This window comes from Electrophorus electricus, chromosome 10 (genome assembly GCF_041902795.1).
Source record: "Electrophorus electricus isolate QZ-2024a chromosome 10, ASM4190279v1, whole genome shotgun sequence".
Taxonomy (NCBI): domain Eukaryota; kingdom Metazoa; phylum Chordata; class Actinopteri; order Gymnotiformes; family Gymnotidae; genus Electrophorus; species Electrophorus electricus.
Genome location: NC_137506.1, coordinates 21,707,899 through 21,723,300, shown reverse-complemented (window position 1 = coordinate 21,723,300; position 15,402 = coordinate 21,707,899). Strand labels below are relative to the sequence as shown.

General features: G+C 37.6%; 1 protein-coding gene across 3 annotated transcripts in view; it reads right to left on the bottom strand.

Moving 5' to 3' along the window:
* LOC113572676 (kelch-like protein 29) overlaps positions 1-15,402 on the bottom strand; it is a 65,470-nt gene that overhangs the window by 27,875 nt on the left and 22,193 nt on the right. For all 3 annotated transcript variants that reach the window (XM_027002441.3, XM_035532992.2, XM_081721118.1), the window contains 3 exons: positions 10,695-10,842; positions 9,974-10,495; positions 3,826-3,964 (listed from right to left, as the gene is read on the bottom strand). In XM_027002441.3, coding sequence (XP_026858242.2) covers positions 3,826-3,964; positions 9,974-10,495; positions 10,695-10,842 — 809 coding nt within the window. The remainder of the gene's footprint in view (positions 1-3,825; positions 3,965-9,973; positions 10,496-10,694; positions 10,843-15,402) is intronic.

Below are 15,402 nucleotides of genomic sequence, written 5' to 3'. Positions count from 1 at the left end.
TGCCCCGGGTTGAGGTGATGCTCTTCTAATCACCATAAACAAAGGAATTCATTTTGGATATAAATATAAATATGAAGACACACAGACAGACAGAAAGGCAGACAGACATATCTCACATGATGGAAATCACAGGCAGGTGGGCAGACTGAGAGCTATGAGAGCAAGGACGGGTTGGGGGCAGGGGAGAGGCAGTCCTGCCACAGAAAGCCAGCAGCCAACCTTTGTGGGGGGAGGGACCATTCCATGACTGGGACCTGGCTTTAGTCAAAGCATCTTTCAGCTGCTGTCAGAACAAAGTCCACCATGGCCTGTGCATGAACTGATGTATTAGTCATCATATAAGCCTGACTTGGGGGAGAAGGAACTGTGTGAGGTGAGGGGTAAATCTCGAAGTGGCTGGAAAATCAAGAATGTTACTCCTGAAAAGAAAAACCAAATAAAAAATGCAATTTATTACTGTCAGCTGTAAGTGCAGGAGTAGGAGGACTACAAAAGAAAAAGGCAAACGTGACCGACGATCAAGTGGTGTAAGGATGTGGATGAGAGAAAGAAAAAAATTCAAATTAGTCAAGTCAGCAGACTCCTTTGCGTGATCATTCATTCAATTATGTGAATTTCAACTGACAAACTCAGGAACACAGTATCTATATATAACTGTATATTTGGAAGAGAATTGTGCTTTTTAACAGTGCAAACAATCATTTTGTTCTCAATTGCAGAACACATATTGGGCTAGAGAAAATATACGTAGCATTCTACTTCTGTACTGACTAAAACGATTATCATAAATCAATTGATCAGGTAGAATGAGGTTATTGAAAACAGGCCATTTAGATTTGCAATGAATGGCTAAACTGGCATAAACCTTTCACAAATAGAAACTAATTGTAGTGTAACAATTCACTGCTTCCTTAAATGAAAATGTTTAGTCATTTAATGAAATATATCAATGTATGTATGCATTTTGTTTTTGCTTAATGTTTGTACACTGACAAACCTGAAGAAACATCTCACAATAGTGGGTGAATATAGTGTGCTGGCTTTATGTGTTCTTATGCCAGGAGAGATAGGCAACACATTAAGCTGGAGTGGGGTGTGAGGGCTTGACAGTCCTCATATACTACCATTATTCCCTTAAAGTGACAATAATGGTAGAACTAATGGATGGACTGCCACAGACAGGGAGGAGATACTCATTTATAAATAAACAAAAGAGCAACAAACAAAGGGGACATCTGGAGAGATTTGAATTTTCAACACATGAATTGCTCTCATATCCTTATCACACAGTAGATGTACATGTATCTGAATGCAGATGTGGTAAACTGATGACTTGCTAAGGAGGTAATTTGCTTTTTTAATACAGATTTTCTTTAAGCAGAAGGAACACAGTGGGTGCTCTTTAGGGATGACTGGGCAAACATGCTCTGTTTATGTCATTTAAATGATTGATGAGCAGCCAATGATCAGCTCACTCTTCCCAGTGAGGTCTGAAGTGCACATCAAAGGAAAACAAGAAAATCATGCAATATTGGAAAGGTCAAAATTTTTCTCAAATTCAAAATGCATGGCATGAAAACTCAAAAAGACAATACTTACTTATCTAGATGTTTTTAAAATGTTTGGAATGCGACTGAGAACAAGCTTACAGTGAAGGAGAAATAACATCCAATGTATAACATCTGCTTAATAAAAGACTGTACCAAAATGTAAAATGGAATGCCTTGTCAAATGTTTTCTAGTGGGCAAATTATAGTGTATGTCCTCAATGATCAGTTGGATGATCTTAGAATTGCAGCTTCAAAATTGGCAGACTGCAAATTACAAATAAGTCTAGAAGACTCATTTAATAACAGAACAATGGACAATGATGGGTTGATTATAGTATATAAAACAACTCTGAGGTAACTGTTAAGATCATTTTCTCTCTGAATGGGAAGAGTTTCAGATTTTCTTGAAAATGACACATGAAACTGCCATTAATTTAGATAAGCTATGGTTGAAGACAATTGTTGGTTTACACTCTCTTGTATACAGAAAGTTTGTGAGATATTGTCTTTATGTAGCAAGAGAATGACTGAACCCATCTCTACACCAAACTTTAGCATCTAAATGCTCACTATATTCTGGGACGCTGACATTAAAGCAAGCTGAAAACCATGTTCTAAGACAGCATCCTGCCCCATTCAACCTTCCAATGGCACTGGAACTCAAATAGGTTTGAGAAGTGTATCAGCACATTTTGTGCTCCACTGAGAACAGAGTCAAATCTACACTCGCTCTTATTGCTCCTAATGCAATTTTCATAGCTGCTGCTCACAAGACAGTGTGGCCCAGACCAAATTCACAGTCCAAGGGGTCAAAGTTCCGCTTTAAATTTGCCATTGTAGCTTCACTACATCTTGTACGATGTGTAATATGGGAATAGTAATAATTGGGTTCACAATACTAAATGTAAATGTTTTAATTTGTATTACCAGTCTGTATGCTTACTCTGTGGTTACACTTGCACTAGTTAATGTTCAGATACTTTCCTTTTAACCTTGTGGAATTCACATCTAGCTCCCACATTAAACAACCAAAAGACAAGGATACATGCATTAGAATAACAAATAAAATTTGGTTTGAGGAAATTAGATGAATGTATTGTGTATAATGTATAATAATAAAAATTGTCCATAATATTCATTTAGACAACACTGAAGTGGCTAGGCTTTATAAATGCTATGGCAGAAGTCTGTCTATCTTAATCTCAATAATTTTTGTTAAGGAAGCTTTTAGAGGACCTTATAAGGCTCTAAGTCACCCCTAAGGGCACATTCATATTTTTCTTAATCCAGGAAGCAATTCGTTCCTGCATCTTTCATACACATCTCAGTGTGTTTTCTTAAGCACAACATATATGATTTATCATGCCTCTTAAAGACTGCAAAGTGACATTTTCAAAATCGATATTTCTTCTACCTCTAAAAACTTTCATCTTAAAATACTATTATCAGTCAAGGCCTGGAGCGCAGTTTTTTTCTGGGCTTGTCTGTCTGGCACCGTGGTAGGACATGAGAGGATCTTTGGTGAAATCATATGATCTACTTAGACTGCTTTTGCAGATATGTGTTTAATAATAGACAGCAACCTTGCTCTCAGTTTTAGGCAGAAGAATAATAAATATAAATATATAATCTTATTGCTTCATGCGTCACCCAACAAGTGTGCAGCTAAGATGCTGTTTTACAGCTGAGGTAAAGATGCCAAGTGCCATCCAAAAGCTAGTCAAAAATCATAAGGTCCAGAGTAAAAGAGCATTCCACAAAACATGAAAGAGAAGATATGGTGTGTTGAAGTTGTGTTTATTCTTACCAAAGGCCCTGTGTGGAACTGTAAATTAGCAGTGTGTGAGTCTTAATAGGAATACGCAGTGAATCAAAGCAGGTGAATTGGGAAAGCTAGTCCTACAAACTCTGAACACTTGAAGGGAGAGGCAGTGTGAAGTGCTAATCTGATATGCCTGGTGCATTACGGAAAGATTTATCCATTTTGTTCTGACATTTATAATACATTTTAAAAGAAAATCCCCAGTCATGGAACTTTCCTTTATGCATTAAAATGTAAATTTGCTCATTTAGTCCATGGAGATGGAGCGGGCAGGATAAGTGTTGACCTTTTTCAACAATGAAACATTCATTTGAGGGACAGAAGGAATGGCTACTGGCCCTGTGATAGGAGTCTCTGTCTTCATACCTGCAAGAGAAGGGGAAGGTAAAGAAAGCCACACAAATGGGCCCTACAAAAAGAACGGAGTGGATCAACAACAGGAGAGAGGCAAACCTTTTAACCAGGTCCTTGAAATACAAGCTGCAGGAAACTAGAACATTTTGATGGACTTCAAACTCTTTGCCTTCAACAATTATTTTCAGGTCTGTAAATTCTTTCGCTCGTCGTTGCTGGTTCAATTCTTTCAACATTTCTGTAGAACAAGAGAAAAAAAAGAAAAATAGCAGTCTCTTATTTTAAGATTTCAGATACAGTGTGTCAATAGTACTCAATGCCATTTGTTTGAGGAAAAAGAGAATCATTTGTGTTTACAGAGCTGGAAAAGATGAGGAATTAAAGAATAAAATAATCAAGTATGTGTATAAAAAGCACAAGCTTAACAAACTAATTAGCAAGTACATTCAGCATCTCCACAAAGGAAACACATGGGACTGCTTCAAGTAGATAATCCAGAAGACAAAAGCTGTGATTTAGCACAAAATATAAGGTGCCACCCACTACAGTAAACCTCTACAATCCCTTTCGATTAGGACATGGAGACAAGATAAAGCATGTAAACATACAAATTATGTAAGTGGCAAAAGCAATAAAATTTCATTAACCTATAAAGAAATAAAGAAAACATAAAAACTAAAGAACCCTCTAAATGAAAGTTAATGCATTGATTATTCTGACAGGAAACATCTGAATTTTGACTTCCTCAATCTACACTGAGACAAAACGAGTCAGTTTCATTGAAGCACTGCGGGGTTAGATTTTGCCCATTTAAGTAACAAAGTGTTGCCTAAAATATTAACATGAATTTTCATATGCATTGTGTATGATATAAATGTTAACATTGTGGTGACATTTTAGTAATCTAGTTCAACGTGAAGGAAATTAGACAGTGACACAGTTTTGAGGGTAAAATGCAGAATGTTGGCATTAATTTGAGGGCATACATATGCATTCTGATAAACCATATAGAAATGTCAGACATTTTTATACTCTGTTCCCCCACTTTTAGAGGACCATATGTAATTGGAACAAATTAGCATAATTCTAAATTAAATTTCCATGTATAATATTAATTTGCAAGTTTGATGGCCATAAATATCACCAGTGGGCAGGTATCTGCCCCAGGGCCAATCCATAGGCCCGTGATGGAGCCTGCTAGTTCCGGGTACTTGTCTTCAGCAAGTGAAATACATGCTTGGAATGGTTCAGTGACTTAGCCACTCAAGAACACCCTATGGCCCTGAAAAATGTCTTAGGTGTTTAGCAGTATGTTTTGGAACATTATTCTTTGCAAGATGAAGTACCATCCACTGAGTTTTGGGGCATCTAGTTGGACCATTTGATATGTTTCTATACACCTCAGAGTTCATCCTGTCCATACCAGTGTTTCAGAGGTTTTCTCAGAGTCTTTAATCATAAGCAGGTCTTTCTCATTTCATCTCTCAGGTACAAATGACTCATCATCTCATCTGTCCATAAGACTTTCAGCTAATGAATTTATATACTTTTTTAGCAAACTCTGGCCTTTCTGTTCTTGAGGCTTACCAGTGGTTTGAATCTTATAGTAAGCTGATGTCAAGCTCTCAGAGCTTGAAAATTAGGTTTTGATAAATCTTTGTCTACATCCTGGAACGTGTTCTTGTCCTGTTGATCAGTTTTTATTCATGATTGAAAGTATTTATCTGTCATCCATTTACCTGATCTTCTGTTCAGCTAGGTTGTTTTGGTATTGCTAAACTTAAAAGTATATTCTTGTATCTTAAGCATCAAACACTCTGATTCTGCAGCTTCATAAGGACCTGCTTTATTTGCACTGACACCCCTTTTGTTCCTCACTGAGTGACATCAACAAGACACCCAAGATAGAAAAGCCACATTTACAATCACCTCTGGGTCTATGCTAGCTCTCTTGGCATGAATGATGCAGTGACACATAGCTGTCCAAGAAACAACTAGTACCCCGAATGAGGTGAATGTATAACATTTACAGCATCTGGCAGACTCTCTTATCCTCAGTGACTGACAAATTGATCAAATTTCAGGATAGAAATATTGATCAGATTTGAGGGTAGCAATACAACAGGCTTTGATTTCTATATGGCTCACCCATTTTGCATCTGAAGCTCACAGAAATGTTTCCTGCATAATATGACACTGTCCAATTACTTACAGAGTGCCCTCTCTCTGCTACCTCTACCTCTCTCAGAGCTTTAGTGCCAGTGTCAGAATTTCCATTCTGTCAATTTCTAGGCCCCGTTTCCCATACCCAGATTAAGTCTAAATCTAGACTAAAAAGTGGGAATTCCGTAATGTCACTCCAATTTAGTCCAAAACTAGGTTCAATCCACGTCTGAGAAACTGACTCCAAAAGAATGATCCTGGGTGTAAATGTAATGTACAAGTAAATCCTGACTGTAAAGTGTAAATGCCAGACATGGCCTTATGGCTCTGCCTCTGTGCTCCCTGTTAACATTCTGACAAAGAGAGCCTGGGAAACAAGGTTAAAGCACAACTTCTCACAATCTGAGGAACCTCTCACAGCATTCCAAAGGCTGTATGATAATGGACTGATAACTGTTAAACTCCTAGGGGTGTTCACTCCTTGTGAGTAAATAAATAAATAAATAAATTAATAATAATAATACAAAAATTCAAATTAAAATAACCTCTGCATGTTCCACAGGACTCTGAAAAGCCTTTCCAATGAGACTTGTGCAGGGGATTCATAGAGAATATTGAGTGGTGTCTTAGCAATATTTGTTGTGTGCTGCAAACACAGCACATATTGCTTTTCAGTATGTTAGCAAACCATAAAATATTGAACTTTAGAGGGGAGCATTCTGTAGTAGACCACCTCTCCTTTACTCTATATATGAATTAATTTATGCTAGGTAGGTAAAAGGAGTTGGTTAGTATTAAGTCATTTTCTGTCTTTGAACTAATCTACATAATTATCTTAAACATAAAATGTGGCGTTGTATTAGTCACATCAATGATATGTCTAGAGGCACTTCTCTGGAGTCTAACAAGAAAAAGGATGTGTGATGATCTGCATAAGACTTTCCTTCTTCATTTGACTTAGGCATTTGAGTAGCATGTCAGCTAATTATTTTCTCTTTAAGTGGGTCAGTGTTCTCTAGTGGTTGACCAATCATTAAATAGCTCTGGTTATTCTTCCTAGACCAAGAAGAAAGAACATTATGAGTGATCCAAAATGGCCAAACCTAACTCCTCAAGCAAGCACTTATTTTTATAGAATTGTTATCAAGTTGAAAGAGGTGAAATTGTAATTTAAGACAATACAAATAAAAAAGCCCTTTTTGCTCACATGAACCCACTGATTTGTATGTCTCAGGGGCATGACAGCATGTCCAATTAAATATATAACAGCAAAATGGCCATTTGACTGCAAACAAGATGAACATACAGCGAGTTGTCTCAGTGTAACCAGAGAGAATACTGATGTTTGTGATGTGTGTCCTTCTAGCACAAAAGCTCTCTGAACTGGAAACAATGGAAGCCCAGACATGAGATGAAACGTACTCCCCAGTGCTCTCACTGGTAGGACACACATGAGGATGAAGTCAGATTAAATGCATGTGAGCTCTGCCCACAAAGAGCCAAGAACACTCCCCCCCCCCCCCCCCCCCCCCGAGTATTCTGAATTAGACAACCCCCCCTTAACCACAAAGTAGTGTCTATAGATAGCAAGGGAAATGCCCGAGGCCAGTACAAACTGTCCAAAAAGATTTGATGCTTATTGGCTCAACAATTTAATCTGTGTTTATTTTTCATATAATTTTTCCATTTGAAGCTTGAATTATATGGCACTATAAAAATATAAATATTTTCTTGGTAAATGCTGAACTTCAGTTGTTCAAATGGTAAGCAAGCAATCTTATATAAGCACGTTCATATTGTGCTTAAGAAAGTCTAAAACAAGTACATCATTAATGTTTTAAAAGCTTCTCCAGACTGCAGGCACTTGACCTGTTAAATTAATGAGAGCATGTGTATAATGTATGCTGCACCTCAAGGTAAAGCCAATGTCAAATCATAGTAATTTGCAGTTACACACTTCCCAAAACCGACTTTGACCCAAAAGGAAATGTTAAGAGTGAGAGAGAAGTCATTTAAATTAATTCACTGAATTAAAAGCTGCCTGATTATTTGAAGTGAGGCTGAAGAAATGACACAAAACCATCCCTTCTTTTCCTGCAAAAAACTAAATCAAACCCTCTGTGCTCTCCATTAGATGCTAATTGGACCACCAGTGCCTCAAATAGCCTGCCTTGTGCCTCACTCCTGACACTAGTTTCATGCCATCTACTGCGTGCCTTACCTCATCATAACAAAATCCTGATTATAGCCTTATAGTGAAACCAAATATCTTCTAGTCTTGTTCTTAATTCCAAAAAACCTAAACCTTTGAAGTTGATTTTTTTTTAATTACTACAACTTTGGTCCTAAAAAAAGGGAAAATATATGACATTTTATTAAAAATTATTTTAAAAGACAATGGCAATGAATCCTGTTTTTTAAGTTGCTAGTCCCCTGAGATGTGTATGAGGCATAGCTGACAGGACGACTAATCACTGATCACTGATCATTTCTCCTGTGGGGGAGGGGCAGTGTCACTAGCTGACTGATGTCTCTCTTGTTCTCTGAAGAGAGCCGGGATGAAGAGCTGAATCCTAATGGCCACTGCTACCAGAGTGGAGCAGACAGGCCCTGTTTAGAGTGACCCGCTATAAATATACGGCTCTGTTAATTCACTCCAGACTGGTCCTGTCAGAGGTAAGACTCGCTCATGCTAACATTCGGGTTATTATGAGCATACACGGAATGTTATTAATGAAGGCTGCACTCTACACTGAAGGGTAGCCTGGACAATCAGGCAAATTAATGAGCTATTCGCTCACTTTGTTTTAATCACAGCAAGCACGGTCGAGTAACCCCAACGGCCAAATGGCTTTACCGCTTCAAGCTAACATTTGAGAAGTGGTAGTACACTGTCATCATATAAATCATATCCCTTCTCTGATTTCAAAATGAACTTTACATGCATAACCTCTAAGTACAGGGTGTATAATTAAATATTTTGTCTTCAGTTAAGGGACTTGAACAACCCAGAGATCTTGTGAATGAACTTGAGCAGACTTTCAAAGGGTTAGAGATGATCTAGTGAATGGACTTTCTAGTCTCACTTACAGGCAGATAAAATGAGAGCAAAGCTGCTCTGACTGTCTTCACTTCCCTCCCTCTATAGAAGATTAATATTTCTACTGATGCAACATGACAAGCAATTTAAAGAAGAGGCAGCTGAACAGATTTTTTGCCTGTAGCTCAGCAGAATATCTAAAAGGTTTCACTGAGAGCAAAACCATTCACGAGGGCTGCCACAGTTTCCAATACTGATTACAAGACCAACTGCTTTCCATTTGGAATCTAAGACTGAGTATATGAAATACCTAAACACTGCAGAATGAAAGATAAGATGCAACTTGATTTCCTTCTCAGAGCTTCTTCGCCTTCTGCATAATACAAAGTATAAATAAAGTATCTTGAACCATATTTTAAATTTATTGAAAATATAGACCTACTGCTGATTGTTATTAAAGGGTCCCCCCATAAATGCATATATTTCTTTTCAATGTATATACCATTGCAGCAACAGCAGTCACAGTTTCACAGAATGAGATATAATAATAATATAATAATAATAATAATAATAATAATAATAATAATAATAATAATAATAATAATAATAATAATCATAATCATAATAATAAAATCACTCACCACCTTTAAAACTATGTTAGTTAGACAGATTATTAACAAATGCTCTGTAGACTAATCTTCTGACTTCATAAACCCATCACATCTGTACTGGCTGGGTGAAAAAAAGAAGATGTGGAAATGAAAAATAATCCACAGTGCATTTATCCACTTGGAGAAAGAGATGGATGAGAGCCTTTATTGAGGGCGATAGGCAGGAAAGTAATAAATGTGTTCGAGATCATCAGCTGCAAAGGCTGAGATAGTGATTTCTCTCTCTCTCTCTCTCTCTCTCTCTCTCTCTCTCTCTCTCTCTCTGTGGTATTTATGCCACTGCCACAAGTAAAAAATACATAACTTTATTCAAATAATAATAAAAATTAAATCTCAAATTGATTTAAGTAGGGAAAACTTCAAGATGCTTTACCTTTGGGGTGCCCAGGGTCTGTGAACTCATACTTCCCCATGCCGACAGTCCTAAGCATCTGCATGGCCTTGCTGGTCTCTGAGGGCGAAGTGGCAGCACTAGTGGGTGGCTGGACGGCTGCTTGTCCATTAGTTAGAGGAAAGTTGCTGGCCAGTGTGGTGGACACCACAGGGGGGGCCAGGTGCCCATTGCCCAGCACTGTGTGGACGGGGTGGGTTACCTGGCATACACCAGGCATTGGGGACATGGCAATGGGGGGCAAGCTGCTGACCCCCAGGGGCTGGTTCTGCACGCCAAGGACCATGCTAGCCAGTGGCTGTGCAGGAGGCTGTGGGAGCTGGTAGTGTGTGTGCAGGAGTGGATGAGGAGGGGGCACGGGGTTCTGAAGGGTAGGTGTCACACCCATTATGGGGGCCTGGACAGTCACTCCTTGGCTGTAGGCCGGGGCCTGGGGCATGCCGTAGGTGGGAGCTAGGACATTTGCCTGGCTGACCGAAGCCACTGCAGGAGGCCACAGAGGACCTGAGGAGAGGAGGCCATATTCTAAATATTTGCTTAATTATAGATCTTATGTCAAAGGCCTTCTGTTCAACAAGGTCCATAAAGCAAGTTATGTTGTGTGAATCTATCAGAAAGGTTCATGCTCATTAACCATTACTCATTTCCAAAATAAATTTCAGGCACTTCTTTCCACAACCCAAAATACATTGCCATTCTTTACCTGTAGTATCTTTCTCCCTCATTTGTTTGGTAGGGGGTTCATCTGTGTCCCAGGGGGTGGACTGGTTAATCGGTGTCTGGCCCCATCTGACACTGGGAGCTAGGACCGGGCCAGCAGTGTGGTTCTCTCCCCCTGTATGCACTGAGACCTGAACCAAATAAACAGAGTGTAAACATAGCAGCCTTAAATATCATGCACATCCCTATTTACACTCTATGTGTCATACACTTGTACATCATTTTGTTCTATTAATATTCCCTTCTATTCTGCTCTTTTTTATTATACCACTGTTCTAGGTTAGTGCTATCAATAATGCAGGAAAAATCAAGGTTGGCCTCCAGAAATTTGACTCAGTGAAAGACAGTGTGATCTATGTGGAGAACATTTTACTAATTAAATCTTATCTGCCTCATATTGATCACAACAGAGGCCTAGTGTGGAGGGAAAAAGTTGTTTCACAGTTGTTTAAAAGGATCTTATGACTTAACCACAAAACCACCAGTGAAAAATAGCATGTGATTTCACTGATTTATTATTATTATTATTATTATTATTATTCGTTACATTTGTATAGTGCCTTTCTTAGACTCAAGGACACTTTACTGACAGATATCAGCTTTAATCTTTTTTTTTTTTTTAAACAAAAAACACACACCAGTGAGAAGTGGCAGCCCATTTTTGCACAGCCTACTCTACTGGAAAAGGCAGCCCCCTGGAGGACTGCACTGTGCAGGGGAAGGGGAGGAGGATCAGGACAGAGCACCATGATGACGATGCCGCTGAACGTGCTAACCACAAAGCCACCATTGCTGCCCTCTTTAATTTTATGTAGGTCAAACTCCTGTTTTTTTCTTAGTTGACTTACGTTACGTGAAAAGTAAAACAATAGGCAAATGGGATATGCATTTATATTTACAACATTTTTGACCAATCTGACCACAGTACCTTATCTTAAATATGGCTTTGTGTAACAGTTCCAGCAGGAACAGGCAAGAGGCAGAATGCAAAAGCAGGAGGTGGTTTATTAAGCAAGGGTAACAAAACACGGAGGGCAAAATAAACAGAGGCAAGGGGAAAACACTGAGGTAAAATAACACACAAACTGAGCAAATGAAAAGGCAAGGGCCACAGTATAGGGCATAAATGAGACACAATCGCAACCCTGACTTACCAAAATAACTGACAAACTAGAAGACAAAACCCAGGGCTTAAATAACTAGAACAATCAGGGATTAATCAGATGCAGGTAAACATAACAGGGACAACCAAAACACGGACTGGAACTGAGGAACAGACAAGGGGTGGAGAAAAGAAAACCAAGGAACAGAATAAGGAAGTACAGGAAAACAAAGACACGACAGGGAAATCAAGGAAACAGTGATGCCAGGCGGGTGGCCATTCATGATGCTTTCTGGCATCACTAATGTCTTCAATGTGAGCCTATCTGTGGCTTCCCTCACAAGTCCACTTTTTGCTCTAACACTGAGTTTTGAGGGACGGCCTTGTCTAGGCAATGCCTGGCTGGTGTGCTGCAGAATCTATTTCTTCACCATTGATCCCAGAGTGCTGACTGAGATACCCAAACACTTGGCTACATTATTTTTTAGCCTTTTCCTATTTTATGCATGTCCATTTGCCATAAATTACTGTTATTTACCAAATCTCTAATTTCCTTAGAAATATTCTTTGTCCTTTGTTTTGAAATAATTTCACAGGTAGAGGTCAGTTGTAAGGGTCACAATCCTCCCTCCCTGGTGTTGCGGTTCCCACGGTGATGCCTACTGTTTTGTTTTCTTCTTGTTTTTTTTCCATGCATTTCCTTGTTTTGGTTTCGGTGTTCTCTGTCCCCCTTGTTTAGTTCTCCTCCTGTTATTGGTTTCACCTATGTTTTGATATTTCCATATTAGTTTGTGTATTTAAGCCCTGTACTTTTTTTTTTTTTTTTACTCATGTTGTTGGTTATTTTGTAGGTTTGGTGTTCTTAGCATGCAGTTTATGCTCTTCATTGCTCTTGTTTGTTAAATGTATGCCCTGCTCTTTGAGCAGTTTGAGTAAGTTTTCTAGTCTACCTCTCCAGTGTTCTGTGTTGCCTCATGTTTGGTTTATTTTCTTTGGTTTTGTTTGTACTCTTTTTTAGTTAATAAAGTTCTCGCCTCATACATAGATCCAGCCTTATCTCTGCATGACAGTAAGAAAGTAAGTCGTCATTGTGTCAACAACAAGCATCTTCCATGACACAGGGGTTGACAACTTATGCAAACAGCATTTTTAAGTAATTAATTTGTAACAGAATATGAAACCAATATCACTTTAAACTAATACATTTTCAGGGTCAGACTTTTAAAATAACATATGACACATGCTAAAATATTATTATCCAGATTAATTTGACTTTTAAGGGTGTTGTATACTATTGCAAGGTGCTATAGGCTATTCATGCTAAATTAAGTTACACAGTAGTGCATAGTAGTATTGCAACTTAGTGTCCTTATATCCCTGCCTATCTGCTGCATCTAAACAATAGTTTTTGCATTTAAATGAATATAATTCATCATCTAAAATTATAACCACAAAGGGGAAACATTCTCTTCCATCCTTAATGGGTAGATCTGGATGCTGAATATTAAGAGCTTTACATGTGAATCTTCACATTTACTTCTAGTTAAAATATTCTAGGGCTCAAAAATGCAGTTGTAAAGTAAATTCATAGACCAGTGAGATTAAACTGCTAAAAAGCTCACCCATTAATATGAGTGTTCCTTTCAAGGGACAGAAAAAAAGAGCACCTTCTTACCACCAGGTTAAAAACAGATCATTGGATTATTATCAATTTTGCATGTTGAGGAACACAGCAAGCATGTGTTAAAAATTATTCAGTAGCCACCAATTTTGGAAGGTTTTCCATACAAGATAAGAATGTCTCATGGGTATTTATTTTTGTAGTTATCAAAATGCATATGAGTAGATTTTATCAATCAAGCTCTTCCCATAAGACACTGCTTTGCATATCTAATTGAATTAAAAATGTATAACTGATGAGTTCCAAAGTTAATTGTTATTCAATATAAATCCTGGTGTTTGGGAATCTGTAGATTATTCTACATAGCATAGTTGCTAGTTGACAAGGAGTAGATAAATATTTCTTTGAGCTTGTACCCTATTCAGGACCAGTGCTGAATGAACTGTGATAAAAAAAAAATGGCATAAAAAAATGAAAAAATAAAATAAACTCGTAGTAGCAAAAACAAAGAAACATCTTTATTGAACCATTAAAATTTTCCTGGGTTAAGAAAACACTCTCATCTCACTATGCATTTTCTGCATAGGGACTGCTATCACATCCCCTTACAATACTGTAGAGAAACAAGTTTACTTTTTCATCATGAAATTATAGAAACAGCAATGAAGATTTCCCATTAATGTAGCCAGGTTTGGTTAGTGTTTCAAATGCTGTCTCTCAAAAATATTGTGCCAAGACTTCATAGCAACACTAATATTGATGACACCAAACTGTTAAAAGTTAGGGTTATAGGTTACAGCTACTTGAGTCTGCTCTGAGTGAAGCATGTTTGTCATTCATTACTAAAGACAAGCAAAGTTACAATTGCTTTTCTATTAGCATTTCCCTGATGTCTTATTACAATGTGAAACTAATTCCAATAACTCTACCATAAATACACACCATGGATGTGCAATTTCAAGCACTCAAGAAATAATCATGTAAGATTACTAGGTAGAACACTGGACTGGATTTTTCAAGCCTGTCAACAGGCAAATGCAAGTCATTTCCACTTGTGAGAATGTAAATGGGCATATTATTGAAAATGACCTCCTGTAGTTTTAATAAGCGATCAACATAAGAAACCAACCAGACTAATAAACAGAAGTAGACTTTAAATTCACTACTTGTTGGTTGAAGGAATAATCTATATTTCAGTTCAAGTATCCCTTTGCCTGCAGGACTGTCCCTGATAGCATTTTGTAATCTGGCAATTACAGAATGCATTGTATTTTGTTGTTCATCCTGACTGCTAAAAATAACTATTTTGTTTGTATGTGGATTATATTAGTAGAGATTTGGAAAACTTAATGCTAACAAATAAACACATATGTGCAAATATACAAGGATGTAATGCTTCACACTTTCAGGTTTGACAAAAAGATTTTTTATGTGTTGTTACTACAAATAGAATGATTCTACAATATTCTAATTGTACACATGGATCAGTCTGGCTCAGAAAAATACACATCTTGCTTGAAAACAAGCTGGCAAGAGACTGATCTCATAAAACAGTGCAGTTAAGCTACAAACAATACAAATCCTGAACTACCTCATAAAGCAGTGCAGTTAAGATACAAACAATACAAATCCTGAACTATCTCAGATAAAACCTTATATAGTATAAAAGACCCTCTGAAGAAAAAAAAAAACAAGAAGAATTTAAAATGTTTAAATTGTGCGGTTTCAAACAATTATTTCTAGATTTTGATACTATATTGAAATCGCACCTTACAATCAAACATAAATATATACATAATTTTTATTTTACAGATTGGAAGTGGGAGCATAACTCCTGCGGTGTTAGAGTAAACTATACTCAAAAACTGATTTGTTAATAATATTCTGATAATGATCAGATTTTATCTATGTCAATACTGTGAATAATGAAGGTCTGGGCCCTACAGTGTATATCCAGATCTGGTTTCC